We start from the raw sequence: 24,656 nt of genomic DNA, 5'->3' as shown, positions 1-24,656 counted from the left end.
GAGAGAGAGAGAGAGAGAGAGAGACGAGAGAGAGAAGAGAGAAGAGAGAGAGAGAAGAGAGAGAGGCGAAGGAGAGAGAGATGGGATAGGACGGGAGAAGAGAGAGGAGAGAGAGAGAGAGAGGAGAGAGAAGGAGAAGAGAGAGAGAGGAGTAGAGGAGAGAGAGAGAGAGAGGAGAGAAGAGAGAGAGAGAGAGAGAGAGAGAGAGAGAGAGAGAGGAGAGAGAGAGAGAGAGAGATCTTTATAATCAGCTATTAAAAGACTACACACTGGATTCTCCAATTACATTGAATGAACTACAGGACAAAATATAAACCCTCCAACCCAAAAAGGCCTGTGGGGTTGATGGTATCCTAAATGAAAGGATAAAATATACAGACCACAAATTCCAATTGGCTATACTTAAACTCTTTAACATCATCCTTAGCTCTGGCATCTTCCCAAATATTTGGAACCAAGGACTGATCACCCCAATCCATAAAAGTGGAGACAAATTTGACCCCAATAACTACTGTGGGATATGCGTCAACAGCAACCTTGGGAAAATTCTCTGCGTTATCATTAACAGCAGACTCGTACATTTCCTCAGTGAAAACAATGTACTGAGCAAATGTCAAATTGGCTTTTAACCAAATTCACCCTGCCCACCCTAATTGATAAACTAACAAACCAAAACAAAGGTAAAGTCTTCTCACGCTTTGTTGATTTCAAAAAAGCTTTAGACTCAATTTGGCATGAGGGTCTGCTATACAAATTAATGGAAAGTGGTGTTGGGGAAAAAACAATAAATTCCATGTACACAAACAACAAGTGTGCGGTTAAAATTGGCCCCACTCCCTTCAACAAATATATCAATGAATTGGCAAGCGCACTAGAACAGTCTGCAGCATCCGGCCTCACCCTACCAGAATCTGAAGTCAAATGTCTACTGCTGATGATCTGGTGCTTCTGTCCCCAACCAAGGAGGGCCTACAGCAGCACCTAGATCTTCGGCACAGATTCTGTTAGACCTGGCCCTTTACAGTAAATCTCAGTAAGACAAAAATAATGGTGTTCCAAGAGTAAACAAAAAATTATACCTACCTCGGCCTAAACATCAGCACCACAGGTAACTTCCACAAAGCTGTGAACAATCTGAGAGACAAGGCAAGAAGGGCCTTCTATGTCATCAAAACAAACGTAAAATTCGACACACTAATTAGGATCTGGCWAAAAATACTTGAATCAGTTATAGAACCCATTACTCTTTATGGTTGTGAGATCTGGGGTCCGCTCACCAACCAAGAATTCACAAAATGGGACAAACACCAAATTGAGACTCTGCATGCAGAATTATGCAAAAATATCCCCAGTGTACAACATAAAACACCAAATAATGCATGCAAAGCAGAATTAGGCCAATACCCGCTAATTATCAAAATCCAGAAAAGAGACATTAAATTCTACAACCACCTAAAAGGAAGTGATTCCGAAACCTTCCATAACAAAGCCATCACCTACAGAGAAATTAACCTGGAGTAGAGCCCCCTAAACAAGCTCGTCCTGGGGCTCTGTTCACAAACATACCGCACAGAGTTCCAGGGCAGCAACACAATTAGGCCCAACCAAATCATGAGAAAACAAAGAGACAATTATTTGACAAATTGGAAAGAATTTACAAAACAACTGAGCAACCTAGAATTCTATTTATCCCTAAATAGAGAGTACACAGTGGCAGAATACATGACTACTGTGACTGACCCAAAAATAAGGAAATCTTTGACTATGTACAGACTGAGTGAGCATAGCCGTGCTATTGAGAAGGGCCGCCGAAGTCACACCTGGCTCAAGAGAAGACAGGCTACAGTGGCTTGCGAAAGTATTCACCCCCCGTTGGCATTTTTCCTATTTTGTTGCCTTACAACCTGGAATTAAAATATATTTTGGGGGGGTATGTATCATTTGATTTACACAACATGCCTACCACTTTGAAGATGTAAAATATGTTTTATTGTGAAACAAACAAGAAATAAGACAAAAAAATAGAACTTGAGCGTGCATAACTACTCACCCCCCCAAAGTCAATACTTTGTAGAGCCACCTTTTGCAGCAATTACAGCTGCAAGTCTCTTGGGATATGTTTCTATTAGCTTGGCACATCTAGCCACTGGGATTTTTTTTCCCATTCTTCAAGGCAAAACTGCTCCAGCTCCTTCAAGTAGGATGGGTTCCGCTGATGTACAGCAATATTTAAGTCATACCACAGATTCTCAATTGGATTGAGGTCTGGGCTTTGACTAGGCCATTCCAAGACATTTAAATGTTTCCCCTCAAACCACTCGAGTGTTGCTTTAGCAGTATGCTTAGGGTCATTGTCCTGCTGGATGGTGAACCTCCGTCCCAGTCTCAAATCTCTGGAAGACTGAAAATTGGTTCCCCTCAAGAAATTCCCTGTATTTAGCGCCATCATTCCTTCAATTCTGACCAGTTTCCCAGTCCCTGCCGATGAAAAGCAACCTCACAGCATGATGCTGCCACCACCATGCTTCACTATGGAGATGGTGTTCTCGGAGTGATGAGAGATGTTGGGTTTGTGCCAGACAAAGCGGTTTCCTTGATGGCCAAAAAGCTCAATTTTAGTCTCATCTGACCAGAGTACCTTCTTCCATATGTTTGGGGAGTCTCCCACATGCTTTTGGGAGTCTCCCACATGTTTTCATATTTCTTTCTTTAAGCAATAGCTTTTTTTCTGGCCACTCTTCCGTAAAGCCCAGCTCTATGGAGTGTACGGCTTAAAGTGGTCCTATGGACAGATACTCCAATCTCCGCTGTGGAGCTTTGCAGCTACTTCAGGGTTATCTTTGCTCTCTTTGTTGCCTCTCTGATTAATGTCCTCCTTGCCTGGTCTGTGAGTTTTGGTGGGCGGCCCTCTCTTGGCAGGTTTGTTGTGGTGCCATATTCTTTCCATTTTTTTATAATGGTTTTAATCGTGCTCCGTGGGATGTTCAAAGTTTCGGGATATTTTTTATAACCCAACCCTGATCTCTACTTCTCCACAACTTTTGTTTGGAGAGCTCCTTGGTCTTCATGGTGCCGCTTGCTTGGTGGTGCCACTTGCTTCGTGGTCTTGCGGACTCTGGGGCCTTTCAGAACAGGTGTATATATACTGAGATCATGTAACAGATCATGTGACACTTATATTGCACACAGGTGGACTTTATTTAACTAATTATGTGACTTCTGAAGGTAATTGGTTGCACCAGATCTTATTTAGGGGCTTCATAGCAAAGGGGGTGAATACATATGCACGCACCACTTTTCTGTTTTTTTCTTTTTTTTTCTTTTTTTGAAACAAGTCATTTTTTTCATTCCACTTAACCAATTTGGACTATTTTGTGTATGTCCATTACATGAAATCCAAATAAAAATAATTTTAAATTACAGGTTGTAATGCAACAAAATAGGAAAAACGCCAAGGGGGATGAATACTTTTTCAAGGCACTATGTGCACACTTGCCCAAACATGTGGTGGAAACTGAGCTGCACTTCCTAACCTCCTGCCAAATGTATGACCATATTAGAGATACATATTTTCTTCAGAAAACACAGACCCACAAAGAATTTGAAAACAAATCCAATTTTGATATCTATATTTCACCCATATTTATTGGGTGAAATACCACAGTGTGCAATCACAGGAGCAAGATTTGTGACCTGTTGCCCCAAGAAAAGGGCAAACACCATTGTAAATATAACCTCTTTTTATCTTTATTTATTTTCCCTTTTGTACTTTGCACATCATTACAACACTGTATATAGACATAATTTGACATTTGAAATGTGTTTGTTCTTTTGGTACTTTTGTGAGTGTAATGTTTACTTTAAATTTTGTATTGTTTATTTCCTTTTTGTTTAGTATCTATTTCACTTGCTTTGGCCATGTAAACATATTTTTTCCRGTGCCAATAAAGGCCCTTTAATCTAATTAAACTAAGAGAGAGAGAAAGACAGAGAGAGAGGGGTGTAGTATATGTTGCATCTCGGTCGCGTCATTGCCGTTGTTATCAACGTTCCACAGATGCCGCAGCCACATTGGTCTCCAAAAGTATAAGGAGGGCTAAGGGCTTTTAACCGGAGCTAATGACTGTTCTGCCCAGTGATGTAGTCGAGTCACTTAACCTTCAGTCCCAAGTCCCCTGTGCTCGAGTACGAGTCACCAATGGTCGAGTCACGAGTCGAGTCAGAAGTCCCTATGGCTGAAATCGGAGTCCCAGTGCTTGAGTCCTGGTCCAAGTGCTCAAGTCTGAATCACTAGATCCACATGAACTCAAAATACAGTTCTTTACACAGTCATATATAGTGTACAGGCTAGGGATGTGGAGGTCATAACATTTTGTCAGCCGGTTATTTTCATGCAAAAGATTGCCGGTCTTAGGGTAATTGACCGTTAGTTAACATAAACATGTTTAGCGTCTCCAGACCTCCATGCATATAAGTTGTTGATGCACACGTAGGGACATCTACATWWWAAAAAAAGTCAAATAAATCATTTTAATATACACCATCACAATAAACCAAATCAAATGTCTTTATATAGCCCTTCTTACATCAGCTGATATATCAAAGTGCTGTACAGAAACCCAGCCTAAAACCCCAAACAGCAAGCAATGCAGGTGTAGAAGCAATCCATTATTTATATTTGGCAGGTCTTAAGAAATATTGTTATATCAAGAAAATGTATTTCAGAAGAACAGAATATGAGTTGGCCTACTGTATGTTATCTGACTATGCACCATGCCATAGGCTGTAGGCTTGTTTATTTAGCAGACAGGATATGTGTAAGTCCAGTGACATTATTTTATATTATATGATCTTATAGTAAGAAAAATATAATTGAACTGAATAAAATATACAGGATATTTTTCCCATTCCAGAGCAAGTGGGCTCGCATATGAATTGGCTATGTTGAGCATAGAAGTGATAATTTGAAACAGGTCCTATACAGTAGTTTTAGAGTTATTTGGCAACTTTAGTTGTGAATGACACAAACCTTACAATCTCTTAGAAATCAAAACATACAGTATATTGTTTGCATGACTATAGGCTATTGATGATTTAAGAAAGTCACTGAAAAGCTTGCGCTCTGTTCCCTGCCTCAGGCTGCACACACTGTTCTCTCAAGTGATCATATTTTCACCCATCAAACTATTCTCAATTTAATCTTGTCTTTACTAATATGTCAAATTAGTTTTGATTTAGAATGACCCATTATCAAATGGGCAGGAACAGTGGCAGGGGGAAAAAGACATGTCATCGTATGCGCTAGAACAGCTGATGGAGACCACTTTCCCGCAGGTTAATTTCTCACTCAAATCAAATTTTATTTGTCACATACACATGGTTAGCAGATGTTAATGCGAGTGTAGCGAAATGCTTGTGCTTCCAACTATCCAACGAGTAATCTAACCTAACAATTTCACAACAATTACCTTATACACACAAGTGTAAAGGAATGAATAAGAATATGTACATTTAAAAATATATATGAATGAGTGATGGTATAGAACGGCATAGGCAAGATGCAGTAGATGGTATAGAGTACAGTATATACATATGAGATGAGTAATGTAGGATATGTAAACATATAAAAGTGGCATTGTTTAAAGTGGCTAGTGATACATTACATCAAGATGGCAAGATGTAGTAGATGGTATAGTGTACAGTATATACATATGAGAGGAGTAATGTAGGGTATGTCAACATTATATGAAGTGGCATTGTTTAAAGTGGCTAATGATACGTTTATTACATCAATTGTTCCATTATTAAAGTGGCTGGAGTTGAGTCAGTACGTTGGCAGCAGCCACTCAGTGTTATTGATTGGCTGTTTTAACAGTCTGATGGCCTTGAGATAGAAGCTGTTTTTCAGTCTCTCGGTCCCTGCTTTGATGCACCTGTACTGACCTCGCCTTCTGGATGATAGCGGGGTGAACAGGCAGTGGCTCGGGTGGTTGTTGTCCTTGATTATCTTTTTGGCCTTCCTGTGACATCGGGTGGTGTAGGTGTCCTGGAGGGCAGGTAGTTTGCCCCCGGTGATGCGTTGTGCAGACCTCACAACCCTCTGGAGAGCCTTACGATAATGGGCGGAGCAGTTGCCGTACCAGGCAGTGATACAGCCCGACAGGATGCTCTCGATTGTGCATCTGTAAAAGTTTGTGAGTGTTTTTGGTGACAAGCCAAATTTCTTCAGCCTCCTGAGGTTGTTCTTCACCATGCTGTCTGTGTGGTTGGACCATTTCAGTTTGTCCGTGATGTGTACACCGAGGAACTTAAAACGTTCTACCCTCTCCGCTACTGTCCCATCGATGTGGATAGGGGGGGGCTCCCTCTGCTGTTTCCTGAAGTCCACGATCATCTCCTTTGTTTTGTTGACGTTGAGTGTGAGGTTATTTTCCTGACACCACACTCKGAGGGCCCTCACCTCCTCCCWGTAGACCGTCTCGTCGTTGTTGGTAATCAATACTACCACTATAGTGTCGTCTGCAAACTCATGCTGTTTGGGTGGCCACATTTAAAATACCCAAATGCGGGACAACAGGATGATTTTGCGGGACAGTGAAGCCTAAATTATTAAATTTTTAAAAAGTGAATCACCTTAGAAAAAGCGCTATCCATTTCGATGTGCTAGGCTTTGAAACAAAGACCATACTGTTTTGATTGAATATATTAGACCATTTTTTTTATTAAATACATACAGTGCCTTGCAAAAGTATTCATCCCCCTTGGCATTTTTCCTATTTTGTTGCATTACAACCTGTAATTTAAATGTATTTGTAACGGCAGTCTAGCTCGTCCTCCTCCTCGGACGAGGAGAGGCGAGAAGGATCGGAGGACCAATGTACAGCGTGGTAAGTTTCCATGATTTAATGAACATGAAAACTATATACAATTACAAAATAACAAAATAACAAAAGAACATACCGTAACAGTCCCGTGTGGCACTGACACAGGAAACAACCACCCACAATCCCCAACACAAAACAAGCCACCTATATATGATTCTCAATCAGGGACAACGATTGACAGCTGCCTCTGATTGAGAACCATATTAGGCTGAACACAGAAACAGACAAACTAGACACACAACATAGAATGCCCACCCAGCTCACGTCCTGACCAACACTAAAACAAGCACAACACATAAGAACTCTGGTCAGGACGTGACAGTATTTTTATTTGGATTTCATGTAATGGACATAGACAAAATAGTCCAAATTGGTGAAGTGAAATGAAAGAAATAACTTGTTTCAAAAAATAAAAATATGTAAATGTGGTGCGTGCATATGTATTCAACCCCTTTGCTATGAAGCCCCTAAATAAGATCTGGTGCAACCAATTACCTTCAGAAGTCACATAGTTAGTTAAATAAAGTCCACCTGTGTGCAATTTACAGTTGAAGTCGGGAAGTTTACATACACTTAGGTTGTAGTCATTAAAACTTGTTTTTCAACCACTACACAAATTTCTTGTTAACAAACTATAGTTTTGGAAAGTCGGTTAGGACATCTACTMTGTGCATGACACAAGTAATTTTTTCAACATGTGTTTACAGAKAGATTATTTCACTTATAATTCAATGTATCACAATTCCAGTGGGTCAGAAGTTTACATACACTAAGTTGACTGTGCCTTTAAACAGCTTGAAACATTCCAGAAAATTATGTCATGGCTTTAGAGTTTCTGATAGGCTAATTGACATCATTTGAGTCAATTGGAGGTGTAACTGTGGATGTATTTCAAGGCCTACCTTCAAACTCAGTGCCTCTGTGCTTGACATCATGGGAAAATCTAAAGAAATCAGCCAAGACCTCAGAAAAAAATTATGGACCTCCACAAGTCTGATTCATCCTTGGGAGCAACTTCCAAACGCCTGAAGGTATCATGTTCATCTGTACAAACAATAGTACGCAAGTATAAACACCCATGGGACCACGCAGCGTCATACCGCTCAGGAAGGAGACGTGTTCTGTCTCCTAGAGATGAACGTACTTTGGTGCGAAAAGTGCACATCAATCCCAGAACAACAGCAAAGGACCTTGTGAGATGCTGGAGGAAACAGGTACAAAGTATCTATATTCACAGTAAAACGAGTCCTATATCGACATAACCTGAAGGCTGCTCAGCAAGGAAGAAGCCACTGCTCCAAAACGGCCATAAAAAACAGACTACGGTTTGCAACTGCACATGGGGACAAAGATGTACTTTTTGGAGAAATGTCCTCTGATCTGATGAAACAAAAATACAACTGTTTGGCCATAATGACCTTGTTATGTTTGGAGGAAAAAGGGGGAAGCTTGCAAGCTGAAGAACACCATCCCGACCGTGAAGGACGTGGCAGCATCTTGTTGTGGGGGTGCTTTCCTGCAGGAGGGACTTTATTATGTGGATATATTGAAGCAACATCTCAAGACATCAGTCAGGAAGTTAAAGCTTGGTCGCAAATGGGTCTTCCAAATGGACAATGACCCAAGCATACTTCCAAAGTTGTGGCAAAATGGCTTAAGGACAACAAAGTCAAGGTATTGGAGTGGCCATCACAAAGCCCTGACCTCAATCCCATAGAAAATTTGTGGGCAGAACTGAAAAGCGTGTGCGAGCAAGGAGGCCTACAAACCTGACTCAGTTACACCAGCTCTGTCAGGAGGAATGGGCCAAAATTCACCCAACTTATTGTGGGATGCTTGTGGAAGTCTACCTGAAATGTTTGACACAAGTTAAACCATTTATAGGCAATGTTACCAAATACTAATTGTGTGTATGTAAACTTCTGACCCACTGGGAATGTGATGAAATAAATAAAAGCTGAAATAAATAGTTCTCTCCTATTATTCTGACATTTCACATTCTTAAAATCAAGTGGTGATCCTAACTGACCTAAGACAGGGCATTTTTACTCGGTTTAAATGTCAGGAATTGTGAAAACTGAGTTTAAATGTATTTGGCTAAGGTGTATTTAAACTTCCGACTTCAACTGTGTCACATGATCTGTCACATGATCTCAGTATATATACACCTGTTCTGAAAGGCCCCAGAATCTGCAACACCACAAAGCAAGGGGCACCACCAAGCAAGCGGCACCATGAAGACCAAGGAGCTCTCCAAACAGGTCAGGGACAAAGTTGTGGAGAAGTAGAGATCAGGGTTGGGTTATAAAAAAGATCTGAAACTTTTAACATCCCACGGAGCACCGTTAAATCCATTATTCCAAAATGGAAAGAATATGGCACCACAACAAACCTGCGAACAGAGGGCCGCCCACCAAAACTCACAGACCAGGCAAGGAAGGCATTAATCAGAGAGGCAACAAAGAGACCAAAGATAACCCTGAAGGAGCTGCAAAGCTCCAGAGCGGAGATTGGAGTATCTGTCCATATGACCACTTTAAGCTGTGCACTCCATAGAGCTGGGCTTTACAGAGGAGTGGCCAGAAATAGCCATTGCTTAAAGAAAAAAATAAGCAAACACTTTGTGTTTGCCATAAGGCATTTGGGAGACTCCCCAAACATATGGAAGAAGGTACTCTGGTCAGATGAGACTAAAATTGAGCTTTTTGGCCATCAAGGAAAACGTTATGTCTGGCGCAAATCCAACACCTCTCATCACCCTGAGAGCACCATCTCCACAGTGAAGCATGGTGGTGGCAGCATCATGCTGTGGGGTTGTTTTTCATCGACAGGGACTGGGAAACTGGTCAGAATTTAAGGAATGATGGATGGCGCTAAATACAGGGAAATTCTTGAGGGAAACCTGTTTCAATCTTCCAGAGATTTGAGACTGGGACGGAGGTTCACCTTCCAGCAGGACAATGACCCAAAGCATACTGCTAAAGCAACACTCAAGTGGTTTAAGGGGAAACATTTACATGTATTGGAATGGCCTAGTCTAAGCCCAGACCTCAATCCAATTGAGAATCTGTGGTATGACTTAAATATTGCTGTACACCAGCGGAACCCATCCTACTTGAAGGAGTTGGAGCAGTTTTGCCTTGAAGAATGGGAAAAATCCCAGTGGCTAGATGTGCCAAATCTTATAGAGACATACCCCAAGAGACTTGCAGCTGTAATTGCTGCAAAAGGTGGCTCTACAAAGTATTGACTTTGGGGGGGAGAATAGTTACGGTAGGCTACTGSTAATGTTACCAGGGCCACGTTCAATTGCAAAACGTTCTCGAACGTTGCAGATATAATTCCTCGTATTATCATAATTTGTTCTATTATTTTTCTCTCTGCATTGTTGGGAAGGGCCCGTAAGTATGCATTTACACTGTTAGTCTACACCTGTTGTTTACGAAGCATGTGACAAATAACATTTGTTTTGATAGAAATTCCATGAATAGAACTGACGTTATTCCTTATTCAACATGTCATAGAGGCATGTTTGTTCTAAATAGCATATGTCTATCTGAATGTTCCAGCACTACCAGCATTACGACCAGGAATACGACTTTCTCGAATCAAATCCTTTGTTCACACCCCCCAGGGCAATTGAACTGATTCCAGAGGCTGGTCCAAAACATCACCAGTGGAGGAGAGGTACTCGGAGGGGTCTTCTAGTCTGACTTAGGAGGCGCGCACACCACCCACCGCTTCCAAATATTACTCGCTGATGTTGAGTCTCTGGATAATAAAGTTGACGAGCTTAGGGCGAGGATTTCTTTCCAGAGAGACATCAGGGATTGTAACATACTCTGTTTCACAGAAACATGGCTCACTTGGGATATACTGTCTGAGTCCGTCCAGCCAGTTGAGTTCTCAGTTCATGGTGCAGACAGGAATAAATATCTCTCCGGGAAGAAGGGTGGGGTGTATGTTTCATGATTAACGACTCATGGTGTGATTGTGAAAACATACAAGAACTCAAGTCGTTTTGTTCACCCGACCTAGAATACCTCACAATCAAATGCTGACCTTATTATCTCCCATGAGGATTCTCTTCAGTTATTGTCACAGCCGTGTATATCTCCCCCCAAGCTGATACCACTGGAAACCACATATCCTGAGGCCGCGTTCATTGTAGCTGGGGATTTAAACAAAGCAAATTTGATAAAAAGGCTGCCGAAGTTCTATCAACACATTGACTGTAGTACTCATGCTGCTAAAACACTCGACCACTGCTACTCCAACTTCTGGGATGCCTACAAGGCCCTCCCCTGCCCTCGTTTCAGTAAATCTGAACACAACTCCATTTTGCTCCTCCCTTCCTATAGGCTTAAACTCAAACAGGAAGTACCCGTGCTAAGGACTATTCAACGCTGGTCTGATCAATCGAAATCCACACTTCAAGATTGTTTTGATCACGTGGACTGGGATATGTTCCGGGTAGCCTCCGATAATAACATTGACGATTATACTGATACGGTGACTGAGTTTATCAGGAAGTGTATAGGAGATATTGTACACACCGTGACTATTAAGACCTACTTTAACCAGAAACCGTGGATAAATGGCAGGATTCGCGCAAAAACTGAAAGCGTGAACCACCGCATTTAACCATGGCAAGGTGACTGGGAACATGGCCGAATACAAACAGTGTAGTTATTTTCTCCGCAAGGCAATCTAACAGGCAAAACGTCAGTATAGAGTCAAAGTGGAGTCGCAATTCAACGGCTCAGACACGAGACGTATGTGGCAGGGTCTACAGACAATCACGGACTATAAAAGGAAAACCAGCCATGTCGCGGACACCGACGCCTTGCTTCCGAACAAGCTAAACACCTTCTTCGCCCACTTTGAAGATAACACAGCGCCACCGACATGGGCTGCTACCAAGGACTGTGGGCTCTCCTTCTCCGTGGCCGCCGTAAGAAAGAAGCCTGTTAACCCTCGTAAGGCTGCCAGCCCAGACGACATCCCTAGACGCATCCTCAGAGCATGAACAGATCAGCTGGCCTATGTGTTTACGGACATATTCAATCTCTCCCTATCCCAGTCTGCTGTCCCCACATGCTTCAAGATGGCCATTGTTCCTTTACCCAATAAAGCAAAGGTAACTGAACTAAATGACTATCACACCATAGCACTCACTTCTGTCATCATGAAGTGCTTTGAGAGACTAGTCAAGGATCATATCACCTCTATCTTACCTGTCACCCTAGACCCACTTCAATCTGCTTACCGCCCCAATAGATCCACAGACGATGCATCTCCCTGCACACTGCCCTATCCCATCTGGACAAGAGGAATACCTATGTACGAATGCTGTTCTTTGACTATAGCTCAGCATTCAACAATATAGTACCCTCCAAGCTCATCATTAAGCTCAAGGCCCTGGGTCTGAACCCCGCCCTGTGCAACTGGATCCTGSACTTCCTGACGAGCCGCCCCCAGGTGGTGAGGGTAGGACACTACATCTCCACTTCGATGATCCTCAACACTGGGGCCCCACAAGGGTGCATGCTCATCCCCCTCCTCTACTCCCTGTTCACCCATGACTGCGTGGCCACGCACGCCTCCAACTCAATCATCATGTTTGCAGACGACACAACAGTAGTAGGGTTGATTACCAATAATGACAAGACAGCCTACAGGGAGGAGGTGAGGGCTCTGGGAGTGTGGTGCCAGGAAAATAACCGCTCACTCAACGTCAACAAAACAAAGTAGATGATTGTGGACTTCAGGAAACAGCATACAAAAATCATACAATGTAATTTTCTGGATTTTTGTTTTAGATTCCGTCTCTCACAGTTGAAGTGTACCTATGATAAAAAATTACAGACCTCTACATGCTTTGTAAGTAGGAAAACCTGCAAAATCGGCAGTGTATCAAATACTTGTTCTCCCCACTGTATGTTGTGAAATTGTTAGATAATTTATTACTTGTTAGATATTACTGCACTGTCGGAGCTAGAAACGCAAGCATTTTGCTACACCTGCAATAACATCTGGTAAACACGTGTATGTGACCAATACAATTTGATTTGAATATAAAATATGGCTTTCCAATGCACGGTAGAATGTGGCGCTGGTATTATGGGTCATGTCTTTTGAATGGTAAGAGCTAGAATCAAGCTGTTTACTCAGAGGAAACCTGGAAGACTTGGTTACGTTGGCTACAGAACTTGGCTATGAAATGCAGTGAGGAAAGTGGGAGGGTTGAGTGAGATTACAAATTCAAATGACAGCATACTTTCCTATACTCAAGGGAGAGAAAAACATAAATAGACTGTTGTTTTACTATTAAACTAAATTCTGCTGTTGTTTTTAATTTTGTAAAGCTTCGCGTCTGTCCTGCTAATATTAATTTTGCTCATCACTGAAAAGCTTTCAATCTCTCCACAAACTCTTGTCCAGTCCACTTGGTAGTCAGAATTTAGTCACAGAGATAGTTGTCTCGTCTTGTTTTAGTCAACTGAAATGAAAAATTATTTTTGTTTAGTTATAGTTTTTCTGAGTCTATTTAGTCCGTTATTGTCTCGTCAATTGCCACTGAAAAATATGTGTTTGAAAAATGTTTATCACAATTTTTGTTGACGGAATTAAAACTGACACACACACACACACACACACACACACACAAACACACACGTGAGCTGATCCCCTGTTCTCTGTCTGTTCCACTGGTGTAAACCACAGCAGTCTCTGAGCTCTGCCAGTGGGATTATCTGGAGAGTTAATTGTGAGCTGGAAGAACAGGAGAACCACAGGAGAACACCATAATGAAGCGCATCTCATCCTGCCACTCTTCTTTTGTCCTCCCGCAACTTTCTTTCTAACAACAAAGTATATTATTCCATTGGCCCTCCTTCTATGGCAACTATTTAACATGTCGTGGTGATGAGGCATTCGTTAATAATGTGTTGATGTGTTTGTTCTTTCAGCCCGTGAGTTAACAGGAGCGGAGAAGTCGGTGGTTGCTGTGGAAACAGACATTGATGCGGAGGAGGCTCCCTTACCATTACCGGACAGTACGGTGGAGGAGTTTAACCGCGGGGTCACTGACCTGGACGGAGTGTACGCTACTGCCAAGACTGACCACACACACCTCAACAACCTCGACAAGAAGGTATGGCTGTATGTATGTGTTTTGGGGGTGTGGTCCGGGTATGTTTGGTGGGAAGAAAGCGGACAGGGTTGCAAGCCAAGAAGGCTAAAAGTATATTTACATGCATATACTAACTAAGGCCTGGAATGAGAGAACACAGTAATGGCTGGTCATTATTGCTTGTACCACTGAAATACAATACCATTCATCTATCTACTGTATAGATTGCTTAGTCCAGGTAACACAATACCATTGGTCCATCTATAGATTGTTTCGACCAGGGAAATACAATATCTTGTGGCCTGTGTAATAATGGCTTGAGGTAGCGGAAAACAATAATGTGTGGCCTATGTAGAGGTTGTTATGTAGGGTGATACATACTGCTTTTGTGAGACAGGGAGAACACACACACACACACACACTGCATTGTCTGATGTTACGACAGATTGAGTTATATCGGGTAATATTGCTATTCTTGGATTGAAGACAATAAAATATTGTTACCAAGACTTCTTGGACAGTGTGAAAGCATGATTGTGTGTTCTATCTAGAGACCACTATATGGGGTGGCATGACTAGTTTGCGGCTCTATCTATATCTTTATCCCTCTGGCTGGACTGGAGAGTGATATATTGTGAGCTGTCTGTTTCTGTTTATCTTCAGTTTGTTGTGCAGTGTAATATTGTGACTCACAGACGGGGGAAGTTCGATCGAGTCAGACCAGAGTGGAAATATTATTGGTTGTCTTTGAAATGCTTTATGGGCACTTGATCTAGTTCTTCTGTAGCTGACATTTCTTCTCGGCTCAGTCTTTTTCTGTCCGTTTTTACCAGGATATTTGGCATGAAGTTGAAATGTTTTTTACACTTAGGTAACACTTAGTTAGTTAACTTGATTAGCCACGCTGTTTTCTGCCTTATCAGAAATGTAGGTAACGCTTCATATTAACTCCACATAATAAAGCATTTATAATGGATTAGTACGTCGTTTTTTTAATAATTTATTAATTATTACGCCCACATTTGTAAATGTTAGTAACCTAGTCATTCACACATTTATAAACAACTTTTAAAGTATTTAATAATGATTCAGAAGATGTTTAATATAGGTCCGTTTACTAATCATTGGTCATTTTTGTGTGGCCTCATCTAAAGTGTACTTTTTTTACTGTTTTGAGTGACCAGTGTAATTTCTCACAAAAAGATGGACATGCCTTTGGTAGACATTCCAGCAGTACCTGATGCTCCTTAAGGTCTCAAAATAGCCCCTAGAATATAGCTGTTAGGGTGACCATATTACCATCACACCGGCGGTCACGAGTCATGGCCGCAGTCAAATTCCATGTGACCATTTAGTCATGGTAACTAGGCTTCTCCAAAACTACGCACTGATGCTGCTGATGGTCAATAGTACCCTACCAAACTTTCTAACTGCCAATCACTAATGGCCTGGTACTTACCAAATCAAATTCTATTGGTCACATACACATATTTATGTGACACATTTTTGGCCTGGTAATTAGCGACTGTCCCTCTAATCACTCTGACATCAACGCAAATCCATTAGAAAATCTAATCAAACACGTCATGAGAGCCAATGAGCTCATGTTGTGCAAAATGTCTATAGGCTATGCAATTACGTGAGAAAACAGAGTTTTTATGGCCTCTATTAAAAAGATGATGATCCCATCAGCTTTCTATAGGCTAGGCCTACTATATTTATTTCTCAACTTTCCTAATATTAATCACATTGCTCCACTTTACAACAGGAGTATAGCCTACCTGGCTGTTATGAAAATGAACCGCAGGAAAAACGTCCTCCATTTGCTATTTAAGTGCATAGATGACATGTATTCTTTCCCCCTGCCCTTGTTCTGACAGGTGCATGATAAGGGTCCATTCTAAATCAAAACTAATTTCACACATATATTATTTAGTACATGTAAAGACAATATTAAATTAAGAATAGTCTGATGGGTGACGATATTATCACTTGTGAATGATGCCCAGCATATGCAGTAAGGCAAGAAACAGCACATGCCTTTTTTTTGCAACTTTTTCAAATCATAGTCAGACACCTCATGTAGCCTAGCCGATAGGCCTATATGTTTTGATAAGGTTTGTATCACAACTAAAGTGACCAAATAACTCCAAACGTAGCCTATAGGCCTAGGACCCCTGGAACAGGTTAGAGAGCCCATAGCCTAAAGAGCCTAGTGAAACATGTTCTTATAAACCCAGTCATTGTGCAATCGCATGTGAAATCAGAGTTTTGACTGGCCGCTATTTAAAAGAGGATCCCAGCTTCCGCCGAAGTCGGCTCCTCTCCTTTTTCGGGCGGCGTTCGGCGGACGAAGTCACAGGCTTTCTAGCCATCGCCGCTCCATTTTTCATTTATCCATTTGTTTTGTCTTGTTTGTGTTACGTGTCTATGTTGACGAGCTTTACTGGTATGCGTTTATTCCGTGTTTATTTCACGAGGTATGTTATTGTGTTTATACAATATTATTGTGACTGTTTGCGCGTTGGCACTTTTGCATTGGCCGGAGGTTTCGACGCAGTGGCGTCCGTCTGTTGGTTTCTCCTGCCTAAATAAAGTGTGCGCCTGTTCACAACTCTCTGCTCTTCTGCACCTGACTCCGCTCCTATGTTTTATATCAATAAAAATGACATTGTCCATATAATAGGCCGACGAGAATGGGAAACACAAATAGCATATGACATCCATCTAAACTGGATGAGGAAATGATTGTCCAAAAACAAACTTTTACAAAGCACTGACCCAACAATGATAAACAGTGAATATGTGCAGTGCGCACTCACCGGGGATATTGCTGATGCTCTCCGCTGGTGCCAATAAGATAGGCTATACTGTTGTTTGCTCAATTAAGTTGAGAATTTGTATAACTAAAAGACAGATTAGTCTTTTCATTGTCTTCTCTTTACAGCAATAACAATTTGCTTTCCCAATTGTTTGCATGTTTTGGTTTTTGCCCTAGTACTACACAGCTGATCCAACTAATCATCAAGCTTTGATCATTTGAATCAGCTGTGTAMTGTTAGGGTAAAAACGAAAATGTGCACCACTTGGGGTCCCGAGAATCGAGTTTGGGAAACGCTGATTTAAATGTAAAAAATGTTTAACAGCTAATGATCCTCTGTGGCCAAATCATGCTTTAGTAGCCTATGTTTGAATTATTGTATTTATTTCTGTATAGACAGGAGTAGGCTAATTAGGCTATATAATTTTAACAATTTAATTACATTTCCTTTAGGAAAAGCTTCCCGTAGCCTTATGGACGCGCTGCCTATGCTTGCATATTAAAAACGTAACCACATGTAACCTCCATTTGCTATTCGAGTGCAGGCTGCGGATGACGTTTTTCTTGTGGGCTATTCTAAATCAAAACTAATTCCACCCATAGGCTATATGTAAAGACCAGATTAAATTACGAATAGTGTGATGAGTGAGAAAATGATCAAGTGCTTGTCAAATTGTGAGTGAGGAATGAGAAACTGATGACGTGTGTGCAGCCTGCGCAAGAAACAGAGCAGAGCCCATGCCTTTCATGCAACTTTTTTCAAATCATCATTAATGTCGCATAATGTAGCCTTAGAATGCATTAAAAATCAAAACATATAGCCTAACGTTTGTATCACAAATAAAGTTACATAAATAACTAAGTTAAGGATATAGGAGGAGGTGTTTCTTTGTTAACTGCTCAACACAGAATAGCGGCATGTGTGCGTGCACTCCCTCGGAAATCATTCGGATATTTTCTCCATTCTATTTTATTAAGCTATGTTCAATTCTATTCTTCATATTATAAAATAATAGAAAATAATGCCACAGAATTCTAAGCAAATCTGCTAAATTAATTAGTGTAGCCCACAGCCATATGGCATAGCCAGATCAGGGCCTAACATAAGATCATCTGGGAATATGCTATTCTATTCTTCTGAAATAGGCTACATTTTCTWCATATCAAGTTTTTTTAGACTTGCATAAAAAATTGTGGATCTATTGTGATGGTGTGGGCTATACTAAATTGATTTATTAGAATGTAGATGTTCCAACGGTCTGCATCATCATTGTGTAGGCTGTGTGTGAAAGCCACGAGATGCTAAACGTGTTTATGTTAATTAATGGTCAATTACCATGAGACAAGCAGTTATTTGCAAGACAATCACTGGCTGACAAAATGTAATGACAGGCCCAGCCCTACCCCAGAACATATCAATGGTTGGGCCTCCCGAAGGCCAATTACCGTGTGCCACTAGATTCTGGGTTCGAGTCCAGGCTGTCGAAGCCGTGCATGCATGCAGTGCATGCTGACACGGTCGCCAGGTGCATGGTGTTTCCTCTGACACATTGGTGTGGCTGGCTTCCGGGTTAAGTGGGCATTGTGTCAAGAAGCAGTGCGGCTTGGTTGGGTTGTGTTCCGGAGGACGCGCGGCTCTCGAACTTTGCCTGTCCCGAGTCTGTACGGGAGTTGCAGCGATGAGACAAGACTGTAGCTACCAATTGGATACCACGAAATTGGGGAGAAAACAGGGTAATTTTTTAAAATAATAATAAATATAAATATATATATATAAATAAAATAAAATAAAAATAATAATCTATGTTTAAATAATAAGCACACAAAAGGATGCTTAAGAAAACATATTGAACATTTTATTCCTGTTGTAATAGTCTGTATAAAATAATGTTTTTAGTCCAAAAATGCTACCATAAGCATTTCTTGGCAGTGACTTTTCTACCAAAACCCAAAGTGTGGAAATAAGTAACACAATAAAATAACAACACCGAGGCTATATACACGGGGTACCGGTACTGAGTTAATGTGCGGGAGTACAGGTTAGTCGAGGTAATTGAGGTAATATGTACATGTAGGTAGGGTGTACATAAAGTGACTATGCATAGCTCATAAACAGTGAGTAGTAGCAGCAGCGTAAAAAAAAGGGGGGGATCAATGATAATAGTCCGGGTAGCCATTTGATTAACTGTTGCCGAGTAGTTGCCATACTAGGCGGGAATACAACCTGTCAGGATACTCTCAATGGTGCAGCAGTATAACTTTTTGAGGAACGGAGGACCCATGCCAAATATTTTCAGTCTCCTGAGGCATTGTCGTGCCCTCTTCATGACTGTCTTGGTGTGTTTGGGCCATGATAGTTTATTGGTGATGGGAACAACAAGGAACTTGAAGCTCTCAACCTGCTCCACTACAGCCCCGTCGATGAGAATGGGGGCGTGCTCGGTCCTCCTTTTCCTGTAGTCCACAATCATCTCCTTTGAGTTGATCACGTTAAGGGAGAGGTTATTATCGTCTCTGACCTTCTCACTATAAGCTGTCTCATCGTTGTCTGTGATCAGGCCTGCCACTGTTGTGTTGTCGTCAAACTTAATGATGGTGTTGGAATCGTGCTTGGCCACACAGTCGTGGGTGAACAGGGAGTACAGGAGGAGACTAAGCATGCACCCCTTATGGCCCCCGTGTTGAGGATCAGTGTGGCAGATGTGTTGTTGCCTACCCTTTCCCCCTGGAAGCGGTCCATCAGGATGTCAAGGATCCAGTTGCAGAGGAAGGTGTTTAGTCCCAGGGTACTTGCTTGGTGATGGGCTTTAAGGGCACCATGGTTTTGAACTCTGAGCTGTAGTCAAAGAACATCATTCTCATGTAGATGTTATTTATGTCCAGGTGAAAAGCGCAGTGTGGAGTGCAATCGAGATTGCGTCATCTGTGGATCTGTTGAGGCGGTATGCAAATTGGACTTGGTCTAGGGTTTCTGGGATGATGGTGTTGATGTGTGTCATGACCAGCCTTTCAAAGCACTCCATGGCTACAGACGTGCGTGTTACGGGTTGGTAGTCATTTAGGCAGGGTACCTTGGTGTTCTTGGTGGTCTGCTTGAAACATGTAGGTATTACAGACTCTCAGGAACAGATTGAAAATGTCAATGAAGACACTTGCCAGTTGGTCAGTGCATGCTCTGAGTACATGTCCTGGTAATCCATCTGGCCCTGCAGCCTTGTGAATGTTGACCTGTTTAAAGGTCTTACTCACATCAGCAACGGAGAGCGTGATCACACAGTCATCCAGAACAGTTGGTGCTCTCATGCATGCTTCAGTGTTGCTTGCCTCGAAGCGCACATAGAAGTAATTTAGCTCATGTGGTAGGCTCATATCACTGGGCAGCTCATGGACGGGCTTCCCTTTGTAGTTCATAATAGTTTGCAAGCCCTGCCACATCCGACTTGCGTCAGAGCCGGTGTAGTAGGATTCAATCTTAGTCTTGTATTGGCGCTTTGCCCTCTTTGTTGGTTCATTGGAATGCATAGCAGGATTTCTTCTAAGTGTCCGGGTTAGAATGTCGTTCCTTGAAAGTGCTATCTCTACCCTGTAGCTCAGTGTGGATGTTGCCTGTAATCCATGGCTTCTCGTTGGGGTACGTTGGTATGTACGTACGGTCACTGTGGGGAGGATGTCATCGATGCACTGAAGCAGGTGACTGATGTGGTGTACTCCTCAATGCCATCGGATGAATCCCAGAACATATTCCAGTCTGTGCTAGAAAAACAGTCCTGCAGCTTAGCATTTGCATCATCAAATCAAATTTAATTGTATTTGTCACATGTTCCAAATACAACAGGTGTAGGTAGACCTTACCGTGAAATGCTTACTTACACGACCTTAACCAACAAAGCAGTTTAAGAAATAGAGTTAAGAAAATATTTACTAAATAAACTAAAGTTAAAAAAAAAGAAATATCACAAGAAAATTACATAACAATAACGAGGCTATATACAGAGGGTACTGGTACTGAGTCAATGTGCGGGGGTACAAGTTAGTCAAGGTAATTTGTAAAGGGAATATGCATAGACAATAACAGCGAGTAGCAGCAGTGTAAAACAGGCGGTGATGCAACCAGTCAGGATGCTCTCGATGGTGCAGTTGTAGAACTTTTTGAGATCTGGGGACCATGATAGTTCATTGGTGATGTGGACACCAAGGAACTTGAAACCATCGACCCGCTCCACTACAGCCCCGTCGATGCTAATGGGGACCTTTATGGCCCTCCTTTTCCTATTGTCCACGATCAGCTCCTTTGTCTTGCTCACATTGAGGGAGAGGTTCTTGTCCTGGCACCACATTGTCAGGTCTCTGACGTCTCATCATTGTCGGTGATCAGGCCTACCACTGTTGTGTCATCAGCAAACTTAATGATGGTGTGACATCTGACCACTTCCGTATTGAGCGAGTCACTGGTACTTCCTGCTTTAGTGTTTGCTTGTCTTTAGTTTTTGCTTGTAAACAGGAATCAAGAGGATAGAATTATGGTCAGATTTGCCAAATGGAGGGCGAGGGAGAGCTTTTTATGCGTCTCTGTGTGTGGAGTAAAGGTGGTCTAGAGTTTTTTCCCCTCTGGTTGCATGCTACATGCTGGTAGAAATGAGGTAAAACGGATTAAATCTTTACTGCTTTAAAGTCCCCGGCCACTAGGGGCGCTGCCTCTTGATAAGCATTTTCTTGTTTGCTTATGGCCTTATACAGCTCGTTGAGTGCGGTCTTAGTGCCAGCATCAGTTTGTGGTGGTAAATAGACAGCTACAAAAAATATAGATTCAACTATCTTGGTAAATAGTATGGTCTACAGCTTATCATGAGGTACTCTACCTCAGGCAAGCAAAACCTTGACACTTAGATTTAGCACACCAGCTATAATTGACAAATAGACACAGACCACCACCCCGCGTCTTACTGGAGGTAGCTGTTCTGTCTTGCCGATGCACGGAAAACCCAGCCAAATGTATATTATACATGTCTTCGTTCAGCCACGACTTGGTGAAACATAAGATATTACAGTTTTAATGTCCCGTTCGTAGGATAGTCTCCATAGCTTATCCAGTTTATTCTCCAATGATTGCACGTTGGCCAATAGGAACGATGGTAGAGGCGGGTAACACACTCGCAGACAAATTCTCACAAGGCACCCGGATCTGTGTCCCCTGTATTGGCGTCTCCTCAGCAAGATGGCGCAGACAGATAGGCCTTAAGCAAGTTTTCAGTATTTTGTTTTTTCTGGAATTCCTGACGGCCCGCCCCCAGGTGGTGAAGGTAGGAAACAACACCTCCACGTCGCTGATCCTCAAAACAGGGGCCCCACAAGGGAGCATGCTCAGCCACCTCCTGTACTCCCTGTTCACCCATGACTGCGTGGCCACGCACTCCACCAACTCAATCATCAAGTTTGCAGACGACACAACAGCAATAGGCCTGATTACCAACAATGACGAGACAGATTACATAAATGAGGTGAGGGCCCTGGGAGTGTGGTGCCAAGAAAATAATTACTCACTCAATGTTGATAAAACAATGGAGCTGAACGTGGACTTCAGGAAACAGCAGAGGGAGCACCCCCTATCCACATCGATGGGACCGCAGTGGAGATGGTTGAAAGCTTGGTGGAAAGCGTACACATCACTGACGATCTGAAATGGTCCACCCACACAGACAGTGTAGTGAAGAAGGCTCAACAATGCCTCTTCAACCTCAGGAGGCTGAAGAAATTTTGCTTGGCACCTAAAACCCTCACAAACTTTTACAGATGTACAGTTGAACGTATCCTGTTGGGCTGTATCATGCCTGCTACGGCAACTGCACCGCCCACAACCGCAGGGCTCTCCAGAGGGTGGTGCGGTCTGCCCAACGCATCACCGGGGGGCAAACTACCTGCTCTCCAGGACCCCTACAGCAGGAAGGCCCAAAAGATCATCAAGGACAACAACCATCTGAGCCACTGCCTGTTGCCCCGCTATCATTGTCACGTTCCTGACCTGTTTTCCTTTGTTTTGTATTTATTTTAGGTGGTCAGGGCGTGAGTTGGGTGGGTTGGTCTATGGTTGATTTTCTATGTTGGGATTTGGTGTTCGGCCTGGTATGATTCTCAATCAGAGAKAGCTGTCAATCGTTGTCCCTGATTGAGAATCATACTTAGGCAGCCTGGGTTTCACTTGTGTTTTGTGGGTGTTTGTTCCTGTGACTGTGTTTGGGCCACACAGGACTGTTTCGGGTTTGTCACGTTTGTTGGTTTTGTATTTTGAAGTGTTTTGTTGATTTTTCATTAAAATATGAACACTAACTACTCTGCATCTTGGTCCGATCCATGCTCCTCCTCGTCTGAGGAGGAGAACGACTACGACAGCCGTTACAGAAACACCCACCATAAAAGGACCAAGCGGAGTGGAGAAGGACGGCAAGAACAACAGCAATGGGGAAAAGAGGAATGGACATGGGAGGAAATCCTAGACGGAAAAGGACCCTGGGCAGAGCCAGAGGAGTGTCGCCGCCCCAAAGCGGAGCTGGAGGCAGCGAAAGCGGAGAGGAGGTATTATGAGGCGAAGCAAGGCAGAGCGGCTGGAAGCCCGAGAGGCTCACCCAAAAATGTATTGGGGGGGGATAAAGGGGAGTGTGGCGAAGCCGGGTAGGATACCTGAGCCAACTCCCCGGGCTTACCGTGGAGTGAGAGGGGGTCGTACTGGTCAGACACCGTGTTATGCGGTAAAGCGCACGGTGTCCCCAGTACGCGTGCTTAGCCCAGTGCGGGCTATTCCACCTTGCCGCACTGGTAGGGCTAGGTTGGGCATCGAGCCGGGTGCCATGAAGCCGGCCCAACATATCTGGCCTCCAGTACGTCTCCTCGGGCCGGCGTACATGGCACCAGCCTTACAGAGGGTGTCCCCGGTTTGCCAGCATAGCCCAGTGCGGGCTATTCCACCTCGCCGCACTGGCAGGGCTACGGGGACCATTCAACCTGGTAAGGTTGGGGAGGCTCGGTGCTCAAGAGCGCGTGTCCTCCTTCACGGTCCGGTATATCCGGCGCCACCTTCCCACCCCAGCCCAGTACCATCAGTGCCGACACCACGCACCAGGCTTCCAGTGCGTTTCCAGAGCCCTGTTCCTCCTCCACGCACTCTCCCTGTGGTGCGTGTCTCCAGCCCAGTGCCTCCAGTTCCGGCACCACGCACCAGGCCTACCTACTGTGCGCCTCAAGCAGGTCAGGAGTCGGCCGTCTGCCCAACGCCGCCTGCGCTGCTTGCCTGCTCAGCGCTGCCTGAACTTGTCTGCCTGCCAGGTTGTCTGAACTATCTGCCTGCCCAGCGCTGCCCGTCTGTCCCGAGCCGTCAGAGCTGCCGTCTGTCCTGAGCTGCCCGTCTGTCCCGAGCTTCAGAGGCCGCCAGCCAGGACCAGCCAGAAGCCGTCCAGCCAGGACCAGCCAGAGCCGTCCAGCCAGCCAGCAGAGCCGTCCAGCCAGGACCAGCCAGAGCCGTCCAGCCAGGACCAGCCAGAGCCGTCACCGGCCAGAGCGCCAGCGATCAGCCGGAGCCGTCCAGCCAGGACCAGCCGGAGCCAGCCAGCCAGGAGCTGCGGAGCCAGCCAGCCAGAATCCGCCAGAGCCTTCGCCAGCCAGAATCCGCCAGAGCCTTCCGCCAGCCAGGATCCGCCAGAGCCTTCCGCCAGCCAGGATCCGCCAGAGCCTTCCGCAGCCAGGATCCGCCAGAGCCTTCCGCCAGCCAGGATCCGCCAGAGCCAGACAGCCAGGATCCGCCAGAGCCAGCCAGCCAGGATGCCGC

General features: G+C 43.6%; 1 protein-coding gene across 1 annotated transcript in view; it reads left to right on the top strand.

The window, feature by feature from the left end:
• Window positions 1–24,656, top strand: part of LOC111972342 (carboxyl-terminal PDZ ligand of neuronal nitric oxide synthase protein-like) — a 260,880-nt gene that overhangs the window by 177,560 nt on the left and 58,664 nt on the right. Inside the window, exon 7 of the mRNA XM_023999365.2 lies at window positions 13,856–14,040. Within this exon, the coding sequence (XP_023855133.1) occupies window positions 13,856–14,040 (185 nt within the window). The remainder of the gene's footprint in view (window positions 1–13,855; window positions 14,041–24,656) is intronic.

Source organism: Salvelinus sp. IW2-2015, linkage group LG13 (genome assembly GCF_002910315.2).
Source record: "Salvelinus sp. IW2-2015 linkage group LG13, ASM291031v2, whole genome shotgun sequence".
Classification (NCBI taxonomy): domain Eukaryota; kingdom Metazoa; phylum Chordata; class Actinopteri; order Salmoniformes; family Salmonidae; genus Salvelinus; species Salvelinus sp. IW2-2015.
Note: the sequence above shows the minus strand (reverse complement) of the source record. Positions and strands in the feature narration are given on the sequence as shown.